Source organism: Sturnira hondurensis, unplaced genomic scaffold (genome assembly GCF_014824575.4).
Source record: "Sturnira hondurensis isolate 20B ecotype Veracruz unplaced genomic scaffold, ASM1482457v3 Scaffold0018728, whole genome shotgun sequence".
NCBI lineage: Eukaryota > Metazoa > Chordata > Mammalia > Chiroptera > Phyllostomidae > Sturnira > Sturnira hondurensis.
In genome coordinates this window covers 952,170-977,085 of record NW_028091359.1, presented here as the reverse complement: position 1 = coordinate 977,085, position 24,916 = coordinate 952,170, and the positions used below count along the sequence as shown (strand labels likewise).

The following is a 24,916-nucleotide window of genomic DNA, read 5'->3' as shown; positions in this document are numbered from 1 at the left end:
CGAGAATGAGAAGATTAGGGGTTTTATTGAAGCCCCACATTGGAGCTGTGACATTAATCAGCATGATTCCCCCACACTTCACAGATACGGAACCTAAGACCTTAGAAAGGTGAAGCCCACTGCAGCTCACCTGGCCAGGAAGGGACTGAGGTGAGGTTTCTAGAGGAGGTGGGGAAGAGTAGGGCCGGGAGCATGACTTGATTCTGCTGAACGGTGCTGGGCTGGAGGCCTCCAGCAACTCGCCAGACAGACCCCCATGGTTCTGGAGACTCTGGCCACCGCCCTTGATCTTCCCTCCTCGTGATATGTGCCGATCTGATGGCTCTAGTGTTAGAAAGTCTGGACTCTAGAGCTCAGGTAAGAGCTGGTGGGACAATGGAAACATGGGCTTTGGGGTGCATCCAAACAGCCCACAGCCCTGCCCCCTCCTCCTCAAAGACTGACCAATGACCCTTAAACCACTGACTAGATTGTTTTAAGAAATGTAGCCTGGCTTTGGCAACTCCTGACAAAGGAGCGTCACCCTTTTCCACCCTGCACTTTAGAGTATCTTCATCTGTGGCTGTATTGCAAAATAAAGGAAGATTCAGCCAAATTTGGAATAAGTTATAGAGCTAACTATGTTTACAGTCACCTTCCTACGACACTAAGGCCTCCAGGAGGGCCACTGACAAGTCTGTGAGGTCTGCAAATGCCATTGCGAGTGAGGAATGTGTTTATTCCTCCAAGGAGCAAAGATCCCCATTCAAAGTGACGTTGCCACATTGTGTAACCAGGAACATGGGTTGTTGCTGTTGTAAACAAGTGGCCAAGGCCAGACCTGCCAGGAGCCTGGTCTCCTTTTCCCAGAGGTGTGTCTTATGAATGGCTATGCCCAGTGAAGCAATTTCCTGCCCTGTAAACTTCTGCCCAGCAAACCACATCTCCTCTCCAGTGCTGCCTGTCTCTAGGTGGTAAAACAATGCTCCAGAGACCAATCAGAGCCCGATCAAGAGTCCTTGAGTAACAGGAAAACCACCTTTCACCTGTGGACGGACGTAATAACACTTTGCAAGCTAGTGGCTTTGCAGTTTGTGAAGGTAAACATCACATGCCTTTCTCCATGCCTTACTCTTGTTCATCTGCGCTGTGGGGCCCATGTACTTGCTTCTCAGGTCCTGGTTCACTCCTTGGAGGCGCTGGCTGGCTGGCTAGTGACCCATTACCTTGACCTGAGGACCCTGCAGCCTGGAGAACGTGTTTCACTGTGTCAGATCATGATTTACTGAGCCAGGGAAAGGGAAGGTCAGGCCAGGTCTTGGGCATGCAGACGACAGCAAGACGTGGGCCGAAACACTAGCAGGAGCTCACTGATTTGGATGCTCACGTTGCATTTTGTGGTCCTTCAGCCTAAAATGTCTCCTCATCGGCTTGTCAAACTGTTACTCATTCTTCATGATGGAGTTCAAGGGGCCTCCAAGAAAACTTTGCTGATTTCTACCCAAAGAGAATTTCCTCTATGGTCCTACCACTCTACCTTCTGACACCTGCACTCTACATTGCAATCACTTATTTAAAAGATTTTTATTTATGTATTTTTAGAGAGAGAGGAAGGGAGTGAGAAAGAGAGAGAGGAACATCGATGTGTGAGAGAAACACCGACGGGTTGCCTCTCACACGCACCATGACTGGGGAATAGACCCACAACTCAGGCATACGACCTGACTGGGAACCAAACTGGCGATATTGTGCCTCATGGGACAACTTGTGGGATGATGCTTAGCCAACTGACCCATGCTGGTAATGGTTGCAATGCAATCACTTCCTAATTTATCTGTCTCTCCAGCCAATCTGGGACCTCCTGCAGGGCATCTAAATCCCCAGCACCCAGTACAATGTGCCTCCAAGTCTGTGCACAAAACAAGTTTGTTGAATAAATGAGTAAATGGGCACCTATTATGTGTCTTAGATGCTTTGCAGCTTGAAAATGTACAAAAAGTACAGTCAAAGGAATGAAGACCTGGATCAGGCTGTCAAAGAGAAGCATAACCTAGGGTTTCTTGTTCTTGAGAAGTTTGCAATCTGGCCATCTTTCTCTGGATGGTGGGAATATTTGCAGATGAGGTATAGAGATCAAACCCACAAGTATGTGGAAGTGAGTTTTTTGGTAGTTGTTGGTATTCTTTATTAAGCGGCAACTCCCTACCTAATCCTTGGACTACACTAGCCATAATGCATTATGTAGGACCTCCATTTTTATCTCTTCTCTTGCTCCTTATCCACATTTATAAAAGGGAAATACATGATAAACAATGACTTCTTCCTTCCTTTGAAGCTTGGGAGGCCCCCAAGAGCAGTGGTGGTGTTAGGTATGCATTTCCAGAGATGAAACTAGTAAACTCCACGACATACACACACACATTTATTCATTCAAAAAATATTCACTGAGTGCCCAATATGTGCCAGGTACTAGATGCTTGCAACAAAACAATAAACACAACATCAAGTGCCTGATCTCCCAGAATTTACATCTAGCTGGGGGAAGACACTCGGTGACCGTGAGGGAGGGCCATCATGTTCTCTCACGTTGTAGTCCCAATAGGACTGGGTGCTAATCACTAACATTTACTGAGCACTTTCTTATGTAGCAGGCAAAGGGCTTCATGTCCCCTGTTTCTCATTTCATCCTATTTAGGAAACACATAAGGAAACAGACTCAGAAATGTTAAATAGCTTTCCTAAGATCACACAGCTAATAAGTGGTAGAGCCAGGATTTGAACCCGGATTTGCCTGACCCCCTCAGCCGGGGCTCTTACCCACAATTCTATATGGCAGCAGTAAATATTTACTAGATGAACAAAGGGGTGGATGAATGGTTAACCCTAATGACAGCAGCAGCCTGTTGTTTTGTTTCCGTGATACAAATATGAGCAGCATGTTTAGGCTTTTCACGTATTGAGTCAAGCTTCTCCAAAGGGTAGCTCCAGATGAAAGCAGAGTTCATAAAGATTAAGAAACAAGCATCTTTCTCGTGTCCACTCACGTTTCTTATACAAGGCGAGACAACCTATTTTACAAATGTCATGATGAATTGTAATTGGAAAGGTGGTATAAAAGAAATGGCCACCTTAAGTTCTGTTTTCGTCATGTGTGGTAAAGCGTCTATGGAGCGATAGGCTCCGTATTAGTCTCCATATGTGATGACCCTAATCCTTGGAAGTTGTAAATGTCACCTTAAAAGGAAAGAGTCTTTTAGATGTGATTAAGGAAGATTACCCCAGATAATCCAGGTGGGCACTAAGTGTAATCACATGTATCCTTATGAGGTCGAGGAAGAGGGGGATCTGTTAGAGAAGAGGAAGCCATGTGACCCTGGAGCCAGGGACAGGAGTGAAGTGGCCATGAGCCAGGGAGCCTGGCCACCAGCAGAAGGGGGAGGAAGCAAGGAACAGATCCTCCTCTGTAACCTCCAGGGAGACAGCCTGCCAACACCTTGGTTTTGGCCCAGTGACACTGATTTCAGACTTCCAGTTTGCAGTATTTGTTACAGTGGCCACAGGAAATGAATATACTCTCCCAGAAAAGGAGGCAGCACGGGGGAATAGGTCTTTAACCACCAGTGTAGGTGATTCAGAAGTAGACACTCTTGTATCTTTTGAGTCTGGATGCCCCAAAGAAATACAGCTTTGGAAAGCAGGGTATAGAGCTCTCCCCACCAAAATGGATCTGCCTCCTCCTGCCCTTGTGCCCTTTCTCGCTTTTGCGTGCCTTTCTAGTGCCTAGCCACCTTTGGCACAGTGTGCGTTTGTTTAGTCATTGTTGGTTCCTTCCCTGTGGAACGTAAGCTCCACAGACAAGGTGACATTTTAAAAACTGCTTTTCTTCCCCGTGCCAGAAGAGCATGTGGCATAAATAAGTACTCACTAAACAGTTGTTGGAGGAGGGCCTAAATGTCATGTTCTTGCCACCTGGAGAGCCCTGATATCGTATCAGAGATATGACCACAGCAGACCTCATGGCATCACCTACTACCAAAGTACCACTTGAAAAAATAGCGGTGATAGAATCTACGTTCAGGCAATACTGTTTTTCATTTTCTACAGCATCAATTTCTGCTTCCTACTTTGTTCAGGCCTGAAATCTTAGAATCATCTTTGATGCTTCTCTTTCTTACATCCCACATCTAAACCATCAGGAAATCGTGGTGCCCTCAAACCCTCAGTATAAAACCCAGCTCACAGCACTCCTTAAAAATGGTGACAAGGCCCTATGTCATTTGTCATCGTGCCCCCGCACTCTGCACACCTCCCTGACCTATGGTTCTCCCTCTCACTCTGTTCTAGCTACTCTAGTCCTCCTGCTTTTCTGTTCCTGCCATAGGGCTTCTGTACCGACTGTTCCTTCTCCTTGGGATGCTCTCCTCCCAAGTGTCCACACGACTCACTCTCTTGGCAACCTCAGGGATCTTGGATGTCTTTTTCTCTGGAGCCTTTCTAGGCTACCCTATTGCAAGTGACTAATCCCATCACCAGCACCCCCTTTCCATACACATGCACACACACACGCACAATTTATTGCCTTCTCCCTCATAGCCAGTCCTTGCAGACGACTGGCCTGGGTAAACCTCTCCCATTGCTCTGCCAACAGCAACCAAGGCTCAACTAGAAGAGGAGGGTGTACTCAGCCCACACAAAGGGCACACCTCGAGTACCCAGCTTGGGTGAGAGGGGAGGCTGTGCCGCTGGACCCTACAGGACACCTGCTATACTAGATCACACTACCAAGGCACAAAGTCAGAGCAGCTCCACATAATACATAGAAACAAACACAGGGAGGCTGCCAAAATGAGGAGACAAAGAAACATGGCCCAAATGAAAGAACAGATCAAAACTTTAGGGAAAGAACTATACAAAATGGAGATAATGCAGAATTCAAAACACTGGTTATAAGAATGCTCAAGGAACTTAGTGAAGACCTCAGCAGCATAAAAAAGATCCAGGCAGAAATGAAGGATACACTAATTAAAATAAGGAACAATTTGTAGGGAAACAACAGTAGAGTGGATGAAACTGAGAATCAAATCAGTGATATGGAGCATAAGGAAGAAAAAACAACCAATCAGAACAATACAAAGATAAAAGAATCCAAAAAAATCAGGATAGTATAAGCAGCCTCTGGGAAAACTTCCAGAGATCCAACATTCGTGTTACAGGGGTACCAGTAGAAGAAGAGATAGATCAACAAATTGGAAGTCTATTTGAAACAATAATGAAAGAAAATTTCCCAAATTTGGTGAAGGAAATAGACAGGCAAGTCCAGGAAGCACAGACAGTCCCAAACAAGAGGTATGCAAAGAGGCCCACTCTAAGACACACTAAAATTAAAACGCCAAAGATTATAGGTAAAGAGAGAATCTTAAAAGAAGCAAGAGAAAAGTTAGTTACCTACAGGGGAGTTCCCATAAGATCGTCAGCTGATTTCTCAAAAGTAACTTTGCGCCCTGGCTGGCGTAGCTCAGTGGATTGAGCACGGGCCTGCGAACCACATGATCGCGGTTCGATTCCCAGTCAGGGCACATGCCTGGGTTGCAGGCCAGTTCCCAGCAGGGGACTCACGAGAGGCAACCATACATTGATACTTCTCTCCTTCCCTTTCCCTCTAAAGATAAATAAATAAAATCTAAAAAAAAAAAAAAAAGTAACTTTTCAGGCTAGAAGAAATTGGCAAGAAATATTCAAAGTCATGAAAAGCAGGGACCTGCATCCAAGATTGCTCTACTCAGCAGAGCTTTCATTTAGAACTGAAGGGCAGATAATGAGCTTCCCAGACAAGAAAAAGCTAAAGGAATTCATCATTACCAAGCCATCAGTATATGAAATGTTAAAGGGACTTATTTAAGAAAAAGATCAAAACTATGAACAATATCTCTGGCTGGTGTGGCTCAGTGGATTGAGTGCCAGCCTGTGAACCAAAGGGTCACCAGTTCAATTCCCAGTCAGGGCACAGGCTTGGGTTATGAGTCAGGTCCCCAGTTGTGGGTGTGCAAGAGACAACCACACATTGATGTTTCTCTCCTTCTCTCTCTCCCTCCCTTTCCTGCTCTCTAAAAAAATAAATCTTAAAAAACAACTATGAACAATAAAATGGCAAAAAATACATACCTATCAACCATTGAATCTGGAAATAACAAACTAAGCAAATAAGAAAAACAGAGACAGAATCATGGATGCAGAGAGCATTTTGATGGTTGCCAGATGAAAGAGGAGTGTGGGGAAATGGGTGAAGAGGCGAGGGGATTAAGAAGTACAAACGGGTAGTTACAGAATAGCCATGGGGATGTAAAGTACAGTGTAAGTTTTTTGGAACAGCCCGTGGACATGAGCAATGGTGGGAGGATTGCTTGAGGAAGTGAGGGGGTGCTGGGTGGAGGGGGGAAAAGGGGGACAAAGGGAGAAAAATCAGGACAACTATAATAGCATCATCAATAAAATATAATTTAAAAAAGACATACAGAAGGTCTTATAATAACACAGGAAATCAGGCCTGCTTTCCATAGTGTGAGATTATTTTTTTGTCTTTTAAAAAATTAGCTTTTTTTTTAAGGTTCAGTTGTTGATAGTTGTGAGTTTGTTGTCATTTTACTGTATGACCCATGGACGTGAACTAAGGTGAGGGAAAATGCTGGTGGGAGGGGGGCAGGGTGGAGGGGAATAAAGAGGAGAAAAAAATGGGACAACTGTAATAGCCCAGTCAATAAAATATACTTGAACAATAAAATAAAAAATTCACTTTATCTTTTTTATCCTTTTCGCAATTAATTGGGAGTAATTTAATATAATTGGCTTATTAAACATGCCTGGACAACAGGACACAGGAAAGATATCTACCTTTTGGGAACATAGTAGTGTGTATCTGGTAAAAGAAAATTAAATATGTGGAAACCGTGAAAAAATACCTTGTATTTATTGATATTGCGTGATAAACACACATGTGCAGGAAGCCTGCTTTGCTGATTCCTGCTTTTCACATTGTCCCCTCACGTCTGCTCTGCTCTTTCTCCCCTAGTGTTTCCTGGATGCTCCTACACATAGCACTTGTCACGCACCCAGGAAAGAGTGGTCATTAGGTGCGAGTGGAGTTCTGGACACTCCAAAGGTTCATTCATGAAATATACAGTCATGGTATAAATCTGGGCTGACAATCTAGTATTCGCCGAGCCAGAATGACCTGAGAGAGAGAGCGGTAGAGAGAGAGAGAAGGGCAGGGGAGAGAGAGTGAGAGATGAATATTCAGCCTGTTTGACGTAATTGGGACATGTTTGAAGTGTTAAGACATGGACATGACATATGTCACTGTGGGGCTGGTTACTGGCGATCTCTTATTTTCCAGAGCAGATTTGAATGGTGTTTGTTTGACTTAATGCCTCATTCAACGGTGACACATTTGCCCTGATTTCTCTTGTGTGTCCAAGAGTGAAGAAGTTCACTCTTGCCTCTGGCCCCCTGGCCCACTCCTTTCCTTGCTCCCGGCACTCCTTCAGGACCCCCCCTTCCACCCACTTTTAAGAGCACACAGCCCACTTTAGTTCCAGCCTCCTGGCTCTCTGTGGCCCTCACACCCATTGCAAAATCACCACATTCCACCTTCTTCCTTCCCTAAGGGGACAAAGCTTTTTTCTGTCCTCAGACTTCCTTCTCCTGACTCATGTTTGGTTCACTCCTGGATTTGCCACACACAGAGAAATGAACGCAATCATTTAACCAATGATTGGCGGTTTTCTTTACCAAGCATGAAATCTGCGATGTGGTTATCTGGAAATACCAACCGGATCTAGGAGACTACGTGAGAAGGCCTTGGGGGATGAGAGAATATGAACGCCAGCACTCAACAATATGCGAGGCAGACTGCTAAGCACTTAGCTTATATTAACTCACTCCTCAAACAACCTTATACAGTACGTGCTTTGTTATCACCCAATTTTATGTCGGAGGACAATGAATACTGGGTTGGGAGGTGGGTGTAGAGATTCTAATCAAGTCATTCTGGCTCCCAAATGAATATCAAAGACCTGCCCCCCAACTGGAGGTCGAGAGCTCACACTCCCTGGCTGTCGGCATTGTGTTTTTATCCACCTGAATTCAGCAGCTAATACTCCGGTTATCTCTGCCTTGCGGCAGAGTAATCCACTGTTTGGCGTAAACAAGTTTAATCCATTTGAAGGCAGGTTTCCATTCCTAGTTTTCTCTCTTATTCCTGGAGGTTCAAATGAGATAGATCAGCCTTCCCTAGCGCTCACTCTAGAGAGTCGGGCATGGTATAAACGGAACCATCATCTGTCTGTTAACCTGGACTCACGGTGTGCAGACAGACCCTGGAAAGGTTGGTCCATAGGTGCTAGAGGAAGGTATGGCGGTTTTTAGTTGTGAATGAAATCTTCAGAGTGGCTAATTCCCACCTGGACCCAGCCTTCTTGCCCCTTTTAGAGCCAGTAGAGGGAGATCCCTGTTTTCTTTTTTTCTTTTCCAATTACAGTTGATGTTCAATATTATATTAGTTTCAGGTGTACAGCACAGTGTTAGACATATAGCTTACAACGTGACTCCCCTGTTAAGTCCAGTACCCACCAGGCCCCATCCATAGTTACTACAGTATCATAAAGGTGTTTGCTCCTGCTCTGGCCAGAGGCCTCGGATGGACCTGTGGAGCCTGGCTGGGAGAATCAGCCCTCCTTACCTCGGTAGTACAGCCCGCACAGAGACACGGGGGCATGCAGCAGGGAGCCCAGTAGAGTAAGCAGAAAGTTCCAAGGAGGCAGGGACTCGGGGTCCTTGGCAGAGCTTCCGGTGGCAGTGGAAATGTCAGAGACAGAAGGATGAGACTCTGGGCAGTGATAAAATAGTTTTAATGGGAGGCTTTCAGAAAGGACAACTTTTTTCTGCTACCAAACGGTCAGTTTCCCTGCCTTGGGGTTTCTTGGGGATGCAGAGGCTGAACCCCCAGCCCCACAAGAAGCTAGGATGTTCCCCTGACACTATGTTCAACCCCTCCAGGGATCCAGAGGTGTGACTTAACATCAGGAGATTGGAGTTCGCTGGCAGTCGGTCCAAAATATACAGTGTCCCTGTGTGTGTCCAGGTCTGAGGGAGGGGGCAAGGGTGTCACTTCCGAGTTAGAATATTTCTCCTCAGGGGGAGGGAAAAGGGGCAAATCACTTTGAAAATACAACTCTGACCTTTACAAAGAAACCTAATAGACACTTTAGTACTATATACACGACAGAGGGGCAAGGAAGAAGAGGGGAAATTGCACTTAATTACAGTAGTTTATAGTTTACACCATTGGACAAATTTACTTCTTTAAAAGAAATCTGAAGACCAGCTGGGAGGGGGTGGGGGAGGGCGGGCTGGTATCTACAGTGTGTTTGGCTCAGTTCAACAGCATGTGTTCTCCTCTCCTCAGCTGAGTAACAGATTCAAGTTTTCACATCAGTTTGTTCGACGAAGAAGCACAACGTGGGCTCTACGGCTTTCTCTCTTCCTCTCCTGCGGTTTCTTGTCTCCCACCTCCGGATGGATGGGAGAACTTGACATCTTGGGAGAGGCACCGTGACAATACTGCATAGAAGGGAAGCTGGGCTTTGGGCTGCGTCTCCTGAGAACAGATCGTCCGAGGTACCAGCAGGACGCCAGGTAAGCAGGGACCTCTTGCAGGTGCTTGTCGGGTCACTGGGCTTTTCCGTGACAGCTGCCCGGAGAGTGATGGTGTGGACAATAGGACCCTTGATGCTACGCACAAAGCAAGTGATGTGCGGGCATCACCAGGCTTGGAGAGGACACTGCAGAGAGAAAGGAGAAAGAGCTCAGCTGTATGCGATTGGCAGGGACACAGGCCACTAGTTTGGCTTCTCTAGGGGAGCTGGGACCCAAGTCCGCCAGCAAAAAGCTGGGAGTGGAGGGCCGGGGTTCGAGCGCCTGCTCAGGTCTGCGGTGCTGCTCCTCAAGCCCACTTCCTTTAGCAAAACCTGCCGGCCAGCTTTTCCAGACTCTTCAGAAGAGAAAAGAGAATTGCCGCAGACCTTGACATAGGCATTTACTCGCTGACCTTTATTCTGAACTTGGGCTCCTCTTTCTGTGAAAGAGGTGTTTATAAAGTGCTCAGTGTGGTTGCAACAGCAGCTGGATGGGCAGCTCTTGCCTCTCATGGAAGTGAGACCTCTAAGAGCAGAGTTTCCAAGACCAATGGTTCCCAAACTTTAATGGACCTGTGAGTACCAGAGACCCTGTTGAAATGGAGATTCTGAGTCAGTGGGCCTGGGCTGGCCTGAGCATCTGCATTTCTACTAAGCTCCCAGGGTGTGCTGATGTTGCTGATCTACTCGGAGCATCAAGGCCATAATGCACACGAGAAAACCGGCACTTGCTCCAATGATGTATCAGGGAAGGAACATGGGAAACGGCCAAGTGCTTCCTAAGGTTTGTTACTATTGGGACAAGGAACTTGGAGGATCAGGAAAGAAATCCAAAGGCCAAAGGTCTCTGATACCAGACTTTTCCAATGGGCTGGGGAAGTGGGGAGACACCCCAGCAAGGACGGGGAGTCTCTGAGAGGAGCCACACCCCCATCCCCATCAGGGGCAGACAGACTCCCTTCCAGAGCCCTGGGCTTCATTCATCTCAGCTATCATGGGACATCACTCCTCTTCGTTCCCTTCCAAGGAGCCCTTTTTTTGTTTCCCTCTGTCTCCTCCTTCCTTTTCACTTTTGTTGGCATCTCAGGAGAAGCTTCTGCCTTTCGGTTTAGTGGCTTATTCTCTGAAGACGCCCCTCAAACACACACACACACACACACACACACACACACACACACACACACGCACCTACCACTATTAGTACAGGCCTGCTCTCCCATCACCATTTCATTAGTCATTCCTTCCAGCCGTAACCCTACGTGAGGTTTCCATTGAGTTTATTTTATCGATTAGGAAAACGGGGCTTAAGGGGAGGCTGTGGATTGTCCAAGATTTCAGGATTATGAGGGTGTGGAGCCAGATTGGAACCTGTTCTGGGTGCCTTCCCAGCACGTGTTCTTCCTAAAATGCTCTGAGGTTAGGAGCCTTCTACTAGCTTTGAGCTCTTAGTTACTTTCTCTGTGGCTCAGTTTCTTTGCCTATAAAATGGAGGTTGTGGAGGGATTAGGTGGGCCCACACACATGAAGTACTCAGACCAGTCCCCGGTATGACTGTTCTCATTGAGGCTGCTGTACAGGAAGCCCCAGGTTGTGCACGCCGTTCACAGTGGGAGGCAGCTGTACATTTGTATGACGAGGCAGGTTTCTGTCCCTTTTAAATTCTTGAGGCCCTGATCAGGGTCCTCTGATACCCTTTGCCTCCTCTTCCTCCCTCCCCCAACCCCCCCTTGCACGTCTCTTTACTTCCCACTATCAGCCTTTTCCCCAATTTTCAGATTTCAGGTGGAGAGAGAAAATGGCTTGTGACCTTGCAGGTCTCAATAGAAGAGCAAACAAGAGGGCAGATAAGGAGACGCCAGTGAGATTCTATGACCTGTCATTAGGGACGGGCTCCCCAGCTATCAAATGTTTGCTCACATAATAAAATGGTGGCAGGGCCCTAAATGTTGTCAAAGGAACTAGAGTTATTTGCCCCCTTCAGAGTCTAAACACAAACATCTGATAAGAGGGACCCTGTGGTCCCTCAGAACAGAGGCCCAGCACACGCAGCCCCATGGGGGGCCTTGCCCACAGGGTCTCTGAGTGACTACACAGCCCCCCATGTGAAAGGTATGGTATCTGTGGCGATTGTTAAGGATGTCCTCATTCTAAGAAGATTTGTTATATAACGGTGATAGCTAACATCTATTGAGGTCATACTGTGTAATGGCTAACATTTATTGAGGTCCTACTGTGTGCTGGGCACCATGCTAAGTAAGGGCTTTACTCACATCATTGCACTGAGTTCTTATGTCAGCCCTTTGAGGCAGGTAATTATCACTCATTCATTTAGCACATTTGAGTGCCTTCTACATGCTTAGTACTTTTCCAGGTACTGGGGATACAGCTGTGAACAAGACCCTGTTCACGTCCTCTCATCATTTCAGGGAGGGCTTTGAACAACAAACAAGCAATTATATATATATATATATATATAATGTATAAAACCTTAGGTGGGAATGAATACTGTGTAGAAAATAAGCATGCTGAGAGGCTAGGGTGACTTGAGGGAAAAGAGAATCATTTAGGGAGGGAGACACTTGAGCTGAATGAAATCAGGGAGCAAGCACGGAAAGGTGCACCGTAAGGAGCACTCCTGGCGAAGGCACCAGAAAGGCAGAGCTGTGCAGCAGGATCACATCGGGACCCGGTTCAGCTGAAGCCAAGGGAAAGAGGGAGGAGGGAAAGGCGGTGAGAACAGCAGGGCTGGCCATGGCCTGAGCACAAAGGGCCTTAGAAGTCCCCATCTCAGTTGGGTTGCAATGGGAAGCCACTGGCAAGTTTTAATACAGGACTACCGTGACTGATTTCCTTTTTAAAGAGAGAATTCTGGCTGCCGTGTGGTAAGCGGACCATACTCATGGTGGAGGGGCAAGAGTGAAAGTGGGAGTAAGAGGTCGGGAGCCACTGCAGGAGGTCAGTGAGAAATGGGGGAGCTGAACTGCGGTGGGAAGTAGATCTAGGGTACACTTCGGAGGATCCCCAGCAGAACTTATTGATGGACTGAATGTGGGGTATGGAGAGAAATCAAAGAGACCCTCAGGTATCTCACCTGAACAATTGGTACCATTTTTGGAAATGGAGAAGCCCAAGGAAGAAACTATTGGAGTAGGGAGAAACAGGGGCGAAAGGATGAGTTCTTCTGTTAGGCAGGGTCAGTCTGCCAGGCTTGTCGGAAAGATTAGGCATGCACACGTGCAGGCGGAAGTGGCTCGGGTGTGAATGGGCATTCAGAGGAGAGGTCTTCACTGGAGATGGAACTGTAGAACCCACCAGTGTGTACACTTGATCCGTGGGATTTGTGAGGTCACCCAGGAGTGAACTAAGAAGAGAGTAACCCTCCAACAAGTAAATACGGGGTAGAGGAGTGTGCCTGCCAAGGAAACGTGGAATGCCATAGGAGAAGAGCCAGAAATGGAGAATGTTCCAAAACTGAAGTGAAAAAAGAAAGGAGTGATTAGCTGTATCAGAGGTAGACACAGAGATAGAAAAGTGGCCATTGATAAAGAAGATATGGTGCATACACACACACACGCACACACACACATACACAGTTGAATATTACTCAACCATAAAAAGGATAAAATCTTACCATTTGTGACAACATGGTTTTATGCTAAGTGAAATAAGTCAGAGAAAGACAAATACCACTTAATTTCATTTACATGTGAAATGATAGAGAACACAGTAAATGAACAAACAAAACAGAAGCAAACACATAGATACAAAGAACAGACTCATGGCTGTTGTCAGAGGAAAGGGGTTGGGGGCTAGATGAAAAAGGGGGAGGGACTAAGAAATACAAATTGGCAGTTAGGAAATAGTAATGAGGACACGAAGTACAGCACAGGGAATACAGGCAACAGTAACTGTGTGGGGGGCCAGGTGGGCACTAGATTTATCAGAGGACCACTCTGCAAATTACGTAAATGTCCAACCACCATACCGTACACCTGAAACTAATGCAAAATAAGATTGAACATCAACTTTTATTTAAAATAAGTACGTAAGTAAGAAAAGTGACCACTGGCTTTGGCAATGTGGTGAAATGGACAAGAGAGGTTTCCGCAGAATGTTAGGACAAAAGCCAGTCTGGAGTCTTCCCAAGAGAGAGTTGGGGGTAAGGACGTGAGCCAGTGAGTATAAATAACTCACTTCTATTATCATTCACTTAAGTTTGATTAATTATAGCTCTGTTAAGCAAAATAAGTGAATATAATTCCAATTTCACAGGTGAAGAAACTGATGTCCACAGAGACTCTCAGTAACTTGCCCAACCAGGGCCACACAACAGAAAAGCTTGTGCTCTTAACTACAAAGACAATCACTTCCTGCCACCCTCCAGTATGGCAATGGAAGAATAAGTGCTTTTCGCCATTTAGAATCCTCTTTTCTAAGCTTGAGAAATTCTTGGGGTTGCAGGCAGGGGAAGCCAGTTTGGCCCAGCTGCCAGGGACTGGCTGTTTCATGCCAAGCACTGAGTTAAGTGTTTTACAAGACTAACTGCATTTAGTTCTTTCAATGATCCCATGAAATAGGGATCATTATGTTACAGGTAAGGACATTGAAGCTCAGAGAGGCTAAGACTTTTCCCTGATGTCACAGAGGAAGGAAGTGAAAGAATCTTGAGCCTGGGTCTGCCCAAATCTCAAGTCGGTACCCTTAAACAGACCATACTGCCTCACCAACAGTGGAGAAGGCTGGGTGGCTGGGGGAGAGCTGCTCGGGGTTTATGATGAGGCTTCCCACCCCCTCCTTGTCAGCAGCCCTGACTACTGACTGCTCTGAGAACCCTCTCCTGACCTCTCTATAAACTGGGAAGTGGAGCGGTGGGTAGGGAAGTTGTGGAAACAGGAGTCAGCTCACAGCTTGCCCACACTTGTTCTAACCAAGGTCACTGCTTGCTGTGGTCTTGTTTCCGAACTGGCAGGGCATTGTTTTGAAGGAGCTCAGGCACAAACCCACTCAGAGAGTCACTTGCCAGCACACAAAAGTTGGGGTGTGCGGGCGGCTAAGCTCTGGAAAGGACAGCTGGCAGGAGCTGCAGGATCTCCAGTGAGAAAGTCCGAGCTGAAGTTCCCGAAACATGTTCCACAAGGCCCTGGGGCACATCTATCCTGACCAGTGGAAATAATGGGATTAGACAGATACAAGTTCAAATGCTGGCTTTAGCCTTATGTACCCGCATAACCTTAGGTCATTTTTATGGGTGCTTAGAAATATATATTAGAAGGTGAGTGTTGCAGAATCAATTTGGAGAAGAGAAGATCAACATCTGGAAGTCCAGCTCCAGATTTATCAACCGTGTGAACTTGACCAGATTCCTCCCCATTTTTAAAGCTCAGTTTTTCGATTTGTAAATCAGGTACAAAAATATCTATCTTGCAGGATGGGTGGGGGGATTAGCCAGGAAAGGTAAGATGGAAAAGCACCTGGAGCACTGCTTGGCAAATAGGAGGTGCTTGGAAATGCTAGTTCTGAATTCATTCATTCATTCATTCATTCATTCATTCATATTTATCAAACATCTACTATAGCCCAAGCATTTAGCTAAGCACAAAGGGCTTGGGTACTGGGAGAGGCTCCTGAACTGTTTGCATTTTCCCTGGGAGGTGGGTTAGAAGGCATCTGCGTGTCAGCAGAAGAACAGGAAGCAGTGATCTGGAGCCCAAGATGTGGGATGTGTTTGAGAGACAGCCCTAATCCTGAGAAATTTTATCATCACAGCCAACTTCCACCACATGTAGACCAAGCAATGAGTTAAATGTTGAAAGAGTGGATCGAATGTGTCTCCTAAAGGATCACAGAAAGGAAAAGGGAGGGGGTTACCACTTTGAGACCTGGACTATGCACCAGCCACTCTCTTAGCACTTTGAATATTCTGTGAGATTGGAGTGGAATTTTCCCCTGAGAGATGAAGAAACTGTCTAACAGGGATAGGTCTATTGCCTGTGGTCATGTGGCAAGGGGTGAAGGAGCTGGGATCAGCTTGGATCCACCGGCTTTTCCCAGCACTCTAGGGTGGCTCGGAAGTAGCACTGCCCCGGCTGTGTCACTCTGACTGGATCATTGAAGAGCAAGGTGCACACTAATGGCTCTGTCTATGTGCCCATCAGCACCCGAAAGATTCTGGAAGCCCTGCCTCGTGGTGTTTAACTGTTCAGATCAATCATTCTCCCAACGTATTTGACCAAGGATCCTCCTTTCCTCAGTCTATGGGCCCCTGATTCCTAGCAATAGTTCTGAAAGTCCTTTTAGACAATAATAGTTTAAAACAAACAAAACCAAAAAAAAGGAAGCAGATTGGCCATCAGGTTTCTTCCGGAACTCACTTTTGACTCTGTGTCTTCGGAACAGAATTTGTACAAATTTTCCTTACCCTGGGTTCCTTTATACTCCTTCTACTTCATTCTGCCCTTCTCGTTCTCTCTTCAGATTAAAATCTAATGGGTGGGCCTAATTTTTATTCTTGTTTCAGATTGTTAAAGACCACAGGAGCAGCAATGACCATGGGTACTTTAAAGATGGGTATTGGAAGGCAAGGGTTGTTTAAGTGGAAAGAGTCCAGGAGTTTGTCAAAGACCAGAGTCTGGAGGTCCAGCTCTAGAATTTCTGACATGTGCCCTTGGGCACAGCGCTCCCCGTTTCTAAGCCTTAGTTCATGTCTTTGTATTTCTTAGGAGATTTCAGGAAAGAGAAAACGACGAGTATGATGTTCATGAGGAGTACAAACCACAAAATGCCACATTAAGAGCTTTATCCTCACTAAATGCAATCATCATCCTGGAAGTGAGTCTGTCACCAGACTCGTGAAATGTGCGGGGACTTGAAGACAACATCACAGTAGTTGTAGGGGGACACGCATGCAGCTTCAAGGCCAGCTGGCCCCTCTGTCCAGGGGAGGGGAGAAATCACTTGGGGGCTGGTACGGTGTCTCAGAGAGCATCTTGAAGTATTTTGATTAAGAGACCATTTCCTGAATCCAGAGACTTGTTTCAACAAGCAAGCATCAAAGTCAACTCGGGAAAGACAGAAATAATTAATCACGGCCCTGTCTAGGGCTGACCAAGCGGCAGATGGATTGATAAACCTTTCAAAGGGGAAGGTATTCCCAAGCAGGCCTGCTGCGCATGGCTGCCCCCGGCTGCCCCCCTGATTGAGATTCGTGAGCACAGATAAATGTTTTCCCTGCTCACTACAAAGAGTGGGAAATCACAGAGTCGAAGGGCAAGGCAATGGGAGGGGGGGTGTCCTTTCATCTTCCATTGGGTGAGAGAAGAGTAGCAAAGCAGGTCCCACACACCTCTCCCTCGCCCCCCAACTTCAGAGCCCAGCTGCATAGGTCGCATGTGTGCGCATGCGCACACGTGCGCCTGCCAGGTACTTAATCTGGGTGACTTCATCGAATCCGTAACAAGGTGTTACGGCTCTTGTTTTTAAAGATGAAAAAACAAAGGCTCAGGAAAGTCAAGGTCACCAAGCAAGTGGTATAACCAGGTATAGAACCCTCCTGCTTCACAACACTGCAAACCCAGGAGGAGATGAGAGCAAAGGGAGGAGCAGAGAACCGTGAGCCCATGAAAAAACCTGCTGGAAGCACATGCAGTGGATGAGGTGTGATTCAGAGAGCTCAAATGGGAAAAAGACCATCGACAAGACCAAACCCTGCTGAGAGCCTCTGACATGAAGTTCAAGGTTTGTCACCTACTTATCTAGTAATCAATAAAAGCTAAACAGTTCCCACAAGGCAGAGAGCCCAGCCACCAAAGGGCCTATTGTATTATTCTGGAATCGTCATCTGTGTCCAGAAACCTTGTCCTGTTTTCCAACTCTCCGTGCCCCGTGGCCGTCCAGCTGACCAACCTCAGCAATGAGCCCGGCTGTTGCTTGTCTTTACTACCCCGTCGCCTCTCTGTGGACGGGGGCATCAGTCATCAACTGAGACGGTGACTAAGCCTCTGGATTGCCCACTGCAGTGCACCAGGAAGTCGGTTCTACGTTCTTCTGATAAAACCCCAAGTGCATGCAGGCCCTTGGACAGGACGGGCTGTCTACTGGGGAGTCCCCATGGGGTAGTGGGATTGGGTCGTTCTTCGGAGCTTACAGCATGCTGGGTCCAGAATGGGTCCTGGACTGAGGAAATCAGCCTCAGGACCCCTGACTTACTACTCACTTTCTCCATGACTCACTTGTGGAAAATCTTTAGGGACCCTTCTTTCAAAGCATGAAACTCCACAGAGGGTCTGACTTTCCGAGCTCTCTTTGGAAATACCTTTTCCACAGATCACTGGTAATCCACTGTGTAATCCAGGTTCCAGTGACGTATCACATTTCAGTCCTCATTTGGTGCTCTTGTTTGGGGTACCAGGGGAACAATAAGCCCCTTTAGCCTGTGGCCCATCTTCCTTGCCCATGACCTCAGAGATTCCTTCAACAAGTAACAGGGAGCCTCAGAAGGCCCAGACTTGTGGTGAGTCCAAACTTGCCACACTCTCTACACACCAATAGCCTTGGCCATTATCCCCCCACCCGCACCCGCCCTTTCCCAATGGCATTACCTGTTTACTGGAAGACATGTTGGTGAGTGTACTGATGCTGCTGGTATCTGTGACCACCATCGCAGATGGGAACCGGGAGGTATGGGAGTACTGGGGGGGCTCCTGCTTGTGTGTGTACACTGGAGAGACAGAGTGAAGACAAAATCAAGGTGCAGATCACACAGGTGTGTGCACTTCCCATGCCACCCCACACTACAGCTCCCATGTCCCCAGGCAGATAAAAAGCGGCAGGGTGGTACTGGCGATGGTGGTGTTTGGGAAGGCAGTGTTATGTGGTGATAAGAATCACCATGTATTCAAATCCTGGCTCCTTAACCAAGTTACTTAGCTTCAGTTTCCTGCCAGAAGAAGGGGAATGATGTTTGTTACAGGGTTAGAAGAGATCATGCTCAAAGCACTTTGTATGAAATAAAGGAACAGCCTTGCACAGTGCCTAGTATGTAGTGGTAGACAGTACTTCTGTTCCTGTGCCTTTCAATAAAGTGTGAGATGCCTGGGGACCACCCATGATCCCTGGGCATATATGGGACCTCTGAGATTTTAAGTCAAAAAAATTCTAAGTAGCTGGCAAACACAAAGAAGCTGACCAGCACATGCTTACCATTTCAGCCAGGACTCAAGCACCAGGGCTCATGCTAGCAATTATAGATTAATTAATGATTTTAATTAGACATAGGTGTCATTAATCGATACCATTCTAGGCTTTCCAGTTGGTGCTAACATGCCTTCTGACAGACACCCCAGAAATATGAAGGAGAGACAAAAGGAGACTGGAATCAAATAAAACCTCCAGGAACATGTGACTCCTTTTCTAGTTTTTCTTTGGACTTGCCTACCAAGTCTGGAACCTTTTGCCTCACACTAGTTATCCGTAAGATTTATGTAAATTCTAGGCCACATGACCGGCTAATGAAGGCATGTGGATGCTTGGCCTTAGGGAAGGGACCAGCCTGTTCTACCAAGGAGTCCTAAGTAGGGAACGGGGGTGAAGGTCATTGCCTGCTGCCTCAGCCTGCCATTCCTGTGGAGGGAGGCTGGTCATTTCCTGCCAGGCTATCTCTTCATGGCCAGCCAGGCCAGCTGGGCCTCTGCAGTTCATAGCTCACTGGCGATCACTCTCTGACTGTCCCACCCACCCAGAAAGCCACTGAAAAAGCCAGCCCCAGTGAGGGGGCAGGAGCATGTGGGGAGCAGACAGTCAGGCCCTGAGAAGAAGGGAACTAGGGCCCATGAACTCTCAGACTCTGTGGCAGGCTGTAGCAGATGTTTTAGAAGCCACGAAAACGTGATTGGAATGCGAGATGGTGCTTAGAAACAAGCTCCACAGGCCCGGAGAGGGCACGGGCAGAGCCCAGGGGATAGAAGGCAGCCGAACCTGACCGCCTCCCTCAGCTCCACAGCTCCGCCTGAGGCAGCCAGGGGAGAAATGGAAACCCTCTTCCTCATGGCTGCCTCCTCCTGTTAAGGAGTCCCTCAACAGACGGTCACTTGGGCTTCTATAACTCTCCATGCTTACCAAACACAGTTCACAACTATGTTTATCTCCAGAATCACTCTACATGCATATTATGCTCATTTCATAGATGAAGAAATCGAGGCTCAGAGTGGCTAAGAAACATACCAATGGCTGCACAGCTGGTAAGTCTCAGAGCCAGGATTTGACTCTGGGTCTGTCTGACTCCATGATTACCACTCTATTCCAGAGACTTCTCTGATGGTCCTGTGGGATCATGCCTGACTCAGGGAAGCCATCCTTTCCACGATTTCTCCCCAAAGTGGTAGGCCAGGGGCTACACCCTAATTTGGCCAGAGGACTGGGGCCCAGGGGCTCAGGATGGGGGTGGAGAGAGCTCGGGGGATGGAGCTGGGAGGAAAATAAGTGGTTGAAATGTAGACCTAGGGTAGGTGTAAACACTGAAAATGGAAAATAGCCTCAGGGGGCGGGGGGAGCAGAAACACTAATACACCTTGTCCAGGAAGGCATACAGCTGGTATTTCCCACCTATGTTCATAATTCATGACGCTTGGAGTGTGTAAATTGGAAGGCATAGGCTCTCTAGAGAGTTCTTCAACCCCAGGGGAAGTAAATAGGATGAGAATTATATGCTACCTATAATTATTGGGTGATGGCTTCTCGGAATTTTGGACTGAAAAGGCTAAATTGGGGCTCACTGGGAAAGGTGCTGAGGTTGACTGGTGACACCATCCTCGGGTGCCAGAGTAGGAAACTGTGGCACATGTCCTGCATACACACTACCCTTGCTCTTTCTCTCCAGCTCCCCTTACAGGGAGGCCGAAATCGTCCTGATTAAACCTTTCCCGGAATCTTGAAGGTAGAGGAGAGGAATAGAAAAGGCATAGCACCATCCAAGAGTTATGCTTGAAAAACTGTCTTGCTTGAGCACAGGTAGGGAGAAGGGACCAAACCCATCAACTTCAGAGAAAGTGCAGACCCAGCAGGGGCAGAGGGTGGCTGCGGAGGCCCTTTGCACACCTTCCGGCACGCCCATGTCCTTACTGTGAGAGTTCTGCAGCTGAGTCACAGTGGCCATGAAGGGCTGCTGGGCCATGTGGCTGCCAGGGCTCTGCTGCATGAGGGGCTGCTGGTGCGGGCTGTGCAGCTGCTGGGAGAACTGCACCGGCTGCAGGGCTGCCAGGCTGCCGGCCACACTGTTGATGACGGGGACGCTCTGCGCCTGGGAGGTGTTGAGGCCTGTGGGGGCAAGAAGGAAAGATCAGCGATGGCTTCAGTGATGAGCAGAGGTGAACGGATGGCGATGGCCATCAGCTGAGCCCCTGCTATGTCTCAGGCACTGGGCTCAGCCGGCCACATGAGAGACTGCATGGCAAGCGATTTTATAGGCCCATTTTTACAGACAATGAAACGGAGGCTTTAGATTAAGGGACTTGCCCAAAGTCCACATTCCACAGGGAGTTGTTGATGGAAATGGGCTTTAAACAGATCTGACTGAGGCCAGAGCCTCCCAAAGTCATATGACCTCCTGAACTTTTCTCCCTTAAGGTTGCCAGGCCCCTGGGAAAGCTGACCTACTTGCTCATTCCATCCATGCCTGCCTCAGAGAGAGGCTTGCTCTGGTGGGGCCCTCAGGGCAGAGTTAAAGGCAGTTACTCTAAGGATCAGATTATTAGACCTGTCTGTCCAGCAGAGGGCAGGAGTGTACAGAGACCCATATCTTGATTAAAAACAAAACAAAACAACCCCCACAGTCCTGGGAGTATGAAGTCTGAAGACACTTATTTGGCCATTTGAGCAAACACTCTGAGGGAGACTGGGTGCTTATTCTCCTGATTGTAGCAAGGGGGGGGGGGGCGGGAAACCCTGGAGCTGGGCCAGGCTGTGAAGTGGGCATATTTTAGCTGGTAACACCAAGGCTTGTGGCATCCAAAGGAGCAGGTACTGGGAGGAGGAGGAAGTAGTAAGTTAGAGGTTGGCAGTTACAGTGGGTCTTGCCATCTTTCTGATCTGGGGGCCTGGGGACCGCTCTGGTTCTGTATTGTCTATGCTGAGGCCTCTCTCTAGAACTGGGGCCGGCACCGCAAAGATTGGCTCCCTGGTCCTTGCCTTCCATCTGTTCCCTGGGCAGGACTCTGGGGAAGCCAGCTGAGGCAGGTGGGAGTGGGGACAAGAGGATCGGGCGGTTGGGACGGCGGAGATACCCCAACCTCTTTCCTGGAGCTGCCAATGTTCCTCTGGCCTTGCTTTCTGGGAAGAGGGGGGGTGAAGGTAGGGAGGGGAGAATGAAATGAAGAGGGAAATCCAGAAAAAGGCCTCTTTTAAGCAAATGTGGAAGGGACACCCAGAGAGCCTGTCCTGAAATGGGGAGGGTTTCACAAGCAGGTCTGTGGGGAGTCCTCTCTGGAGATAGCAGGAAGAGCCCAACAATCCCCTCCTCAGAGCTTTAGCTGATATTGTTATCAGGAACCTAAAAGGAATCTTGAAGGAATAAGCCCCTTCCTGGCTCTCCTGGGTGGGGCACGGGGCGGGGTCCTAGGATCATCCTCAGAACAGCGCTATCTCTCCAGTTCCCAGCAGGGGCCAGCTGCTCCCCAAGCCAGGGTCTCACCTGATCCCCTGATAAGTTACTGTTTCCCTCTCCCACCTTCTCCTGAGGGTCAGAGTCTCCTAGGAAACCCCACAGATTTGCTGTTTACCCAGAGTCCATTGCTACTGCCTGTTAGGAAATCTCTGCTAAGAAAAGCAAATTATCCTGTTTAGAGTGGATGACGTTTGAGGGCAGTTCTGAAACCTGCCTGTGCTTTAGAATCATCTAGGCTAGTTCTTTAAGAACTAACTATACATTCCTAGGCCCCACCCAAGACTCAATGAGTTAGAACCTTTAGAGGTGAGGCCCAGGAATCTTATTTTCAACACAGCCTGTGTGACCCCAATGTGCCTCAATTCCAGGACTGAGAGCCGCTGATGTCATTCTAGCTCCCGTGGAGTGTAACTTGGACTTTTCATCTGTTTTGGGGCCTTGGCCTTAAGAAGCATATTGTCCAGGCCAGTAGGTGAGTGGAGAACAAGCAATTGGCACCGCCAAGTAATTTGTTATATTCTCCCTGGCCTCGGTGGCCCACTTATCAACGGGACGTGAGTTGGCTAAAAGAGGGTGCCCGCCACTAATTCTTCACCCTGACACTCCACAGGTAGGACCAGTGAGGACTGGCCGAGTTTGCCAGTGGTCCTCTTCTTCCTTCTGCTGCCTCCTACTCCAAGCTCACACACACACACACACACACACACACACACACAGTTCGATGTTCACTCTGGCTTGGTAGGAGATTAGGATTATTGTGAGAAGGCAGAGGAGCACGGGGTGAAGAAAATGAGAAGGAACAAAACTGAAGAATATGGAATAGCCTCAGGGAAGATTTTAGTTCAGGTAGTGCTAAAGAAAATACATAACTGTGTGTTGGCCAAAGCTTGACCTGGGAAGAAAGAAGGTAAGTAGGATGGTTTGTGCATCACTCTGGTTGTAGAAATAAAGAGGTGAGGTATCTTATCCATGGGTCTTTTAATCAAATCTTCTAGATAGCAAGCAAACAGTTTTCAGGTTGCCTATCTCATTCTTAATGCCATTAGAATAGTTATCACATTTCTGGAGAGGACCCAGTGAAAAAGCAGTAAATTCAAGGTAATTTATTATTCTGAGAGTCCTCTAAGGGCTTTCTCCATTCCTACTGCCCTCCGCAAAAATAAATGTGAAGTACAACTTCCGACAGCTAAGGAGAGGGCAAGAGCCCCACACCCTCATTCAGTAAATCTGTGCACCTTTTCTGGGCCTAGTCCTGTTTTGTCCTTAAAGGGTGTATAAATTGTGCTCTTCACAAGTGACCCAACTTGCTCTCCTGGCTAAAGCTTCTTTAGGCAGCCCTGGCTGGTGTAGCTTAGTGGGTTGAGTGCAGGCTGGGAACCAAAGGGTTGCCAGTTTGATTCCCAGCCAGGGCACATGCCTGGCTTACGGGCCAGGTCCCCAAGAGGGGATGTGCAAGAGGCAACCACACATTGATATTTCTCTCCCTCTCTTTCTCCTTCCCTTCCCCTCTCTCTAAAAATAAATAAAATCTTTTAAAAATGAAAAAAAAAAACCCTAGGAAGACAGGAGAGAAGGAGAGGAAACAGTCAGACTAAAATAGAGAAGTAGTCAACATGGGCACCTGACATAAAGGAGGCCGAGAGGACAACAGGGCAGTCCCGGGTTGGAAGAAAGACGAGCAATGTGCCTGAGAACTCTCAGGAATACTTTCCAGAGTCACAGGGATAAATCGGGCCAGACTGTCACGATGAAGCTGAGAATACACTGGATACTCATCAAGGTTAGAATTCTGAGAGGGGCGTCCGCAAACAGAGCCTGCGTCAGCTTTTCCATGCCTTGAAATAGTCCACCTGGGGTGGGGTAGAGCCTGGCTGTGTCATATAAGACTCCTAGAGCTGGACCTACCTGACCCATCTCCCTGTCTTAACGGGCTCAACGACCTATTTGTCCTTAAAAACCCAGAGATTGTGACCGTACTGGTCACAGGCTAGTGACCAGTACTGGTCTCCGTGGCCTATCAGGAACTGGGCAGCACAGCAAGAGGTTAGTGGCAGGCAAGTGAGCAAAGCTTTGCTCACATTACTGCCTGAACTCAACCTCCTTTCTCCAGCAACCCCCCACCCTGTTTACGGAAAAACTGTCTTCCACAAAATCAGTCCCCGGTGCCAAAAAGGTTGGGAATTGCTGTAGAATCTACTATATACTTAAGTGATAGCAACTGAACATCAGATAACAGCAGAAGCCACAGTATTACACATACTCGTGCTTTATAGATTTATAAGTACATCTATGCACAGTGACCCATTTTACAGATGAGGAAAACTTCACCTCATAAACGTTGGGTGACTGGAACCAGCTTGCACAGCTGGTAAACTATGACCAAGATTCAACTCCGTTGCATAACTTTTTCTTGTTTGGGGCTAAACAATCCAAATGTCATTGATGAGAGAGATAAGAAACTAAACAAGGTGAGTCAGATCTATGAGTGGTGGGCGAGTCTGAAGGGAGTCTTCTCCAGTCCTTTCTTATCAGGTTGACTCACTTCCCAGGCTGCTGCTCTGTGCCCCCAGGTTTTCTCACTAAGAACAGAACT

At 47.6% G+C, this 24,916-nt stretch overlaps 1 protein-coding gene across 4 annotated transcripts in view; it reads right to left on the bottom strand.

The window, feature by feature from the left end:
- Window positions 1-8,865: 8,865 nt before the first annotated feature.
- The window catches only part of HNF1B (HNF1 homeobox B), a 53,735-nt gene continuing 37,684 nt past the window's right edge, over window positions 8,866-24,916 (bottom strand). For all 4 annotated transcript variants that reach the window (XM_037070112.1, XM_037070113.1, XM_037070114.1 and 1 more), the window contains exons 7-9: window positions 20,784-20,978; window positions 18,266-18,384; window positions 8,866-9,815 (exon numbers count right to left, since the gene is read on the bottom strand). In XM_037070112.1, coding sequence (XP_036926007.1) covers window positions 9,795-9,815; window positions 18,266-18,384; window positions 20,784-20,978 — 335 coding nt within the window. In that variant the 3' untranslated portion in view covers window positions 8,866-9,794. The remainder of the gene's footprint in view (window positions 9,816-18,265; window positions 18,385-20,783; window positions 20,979-24,916) is intronic.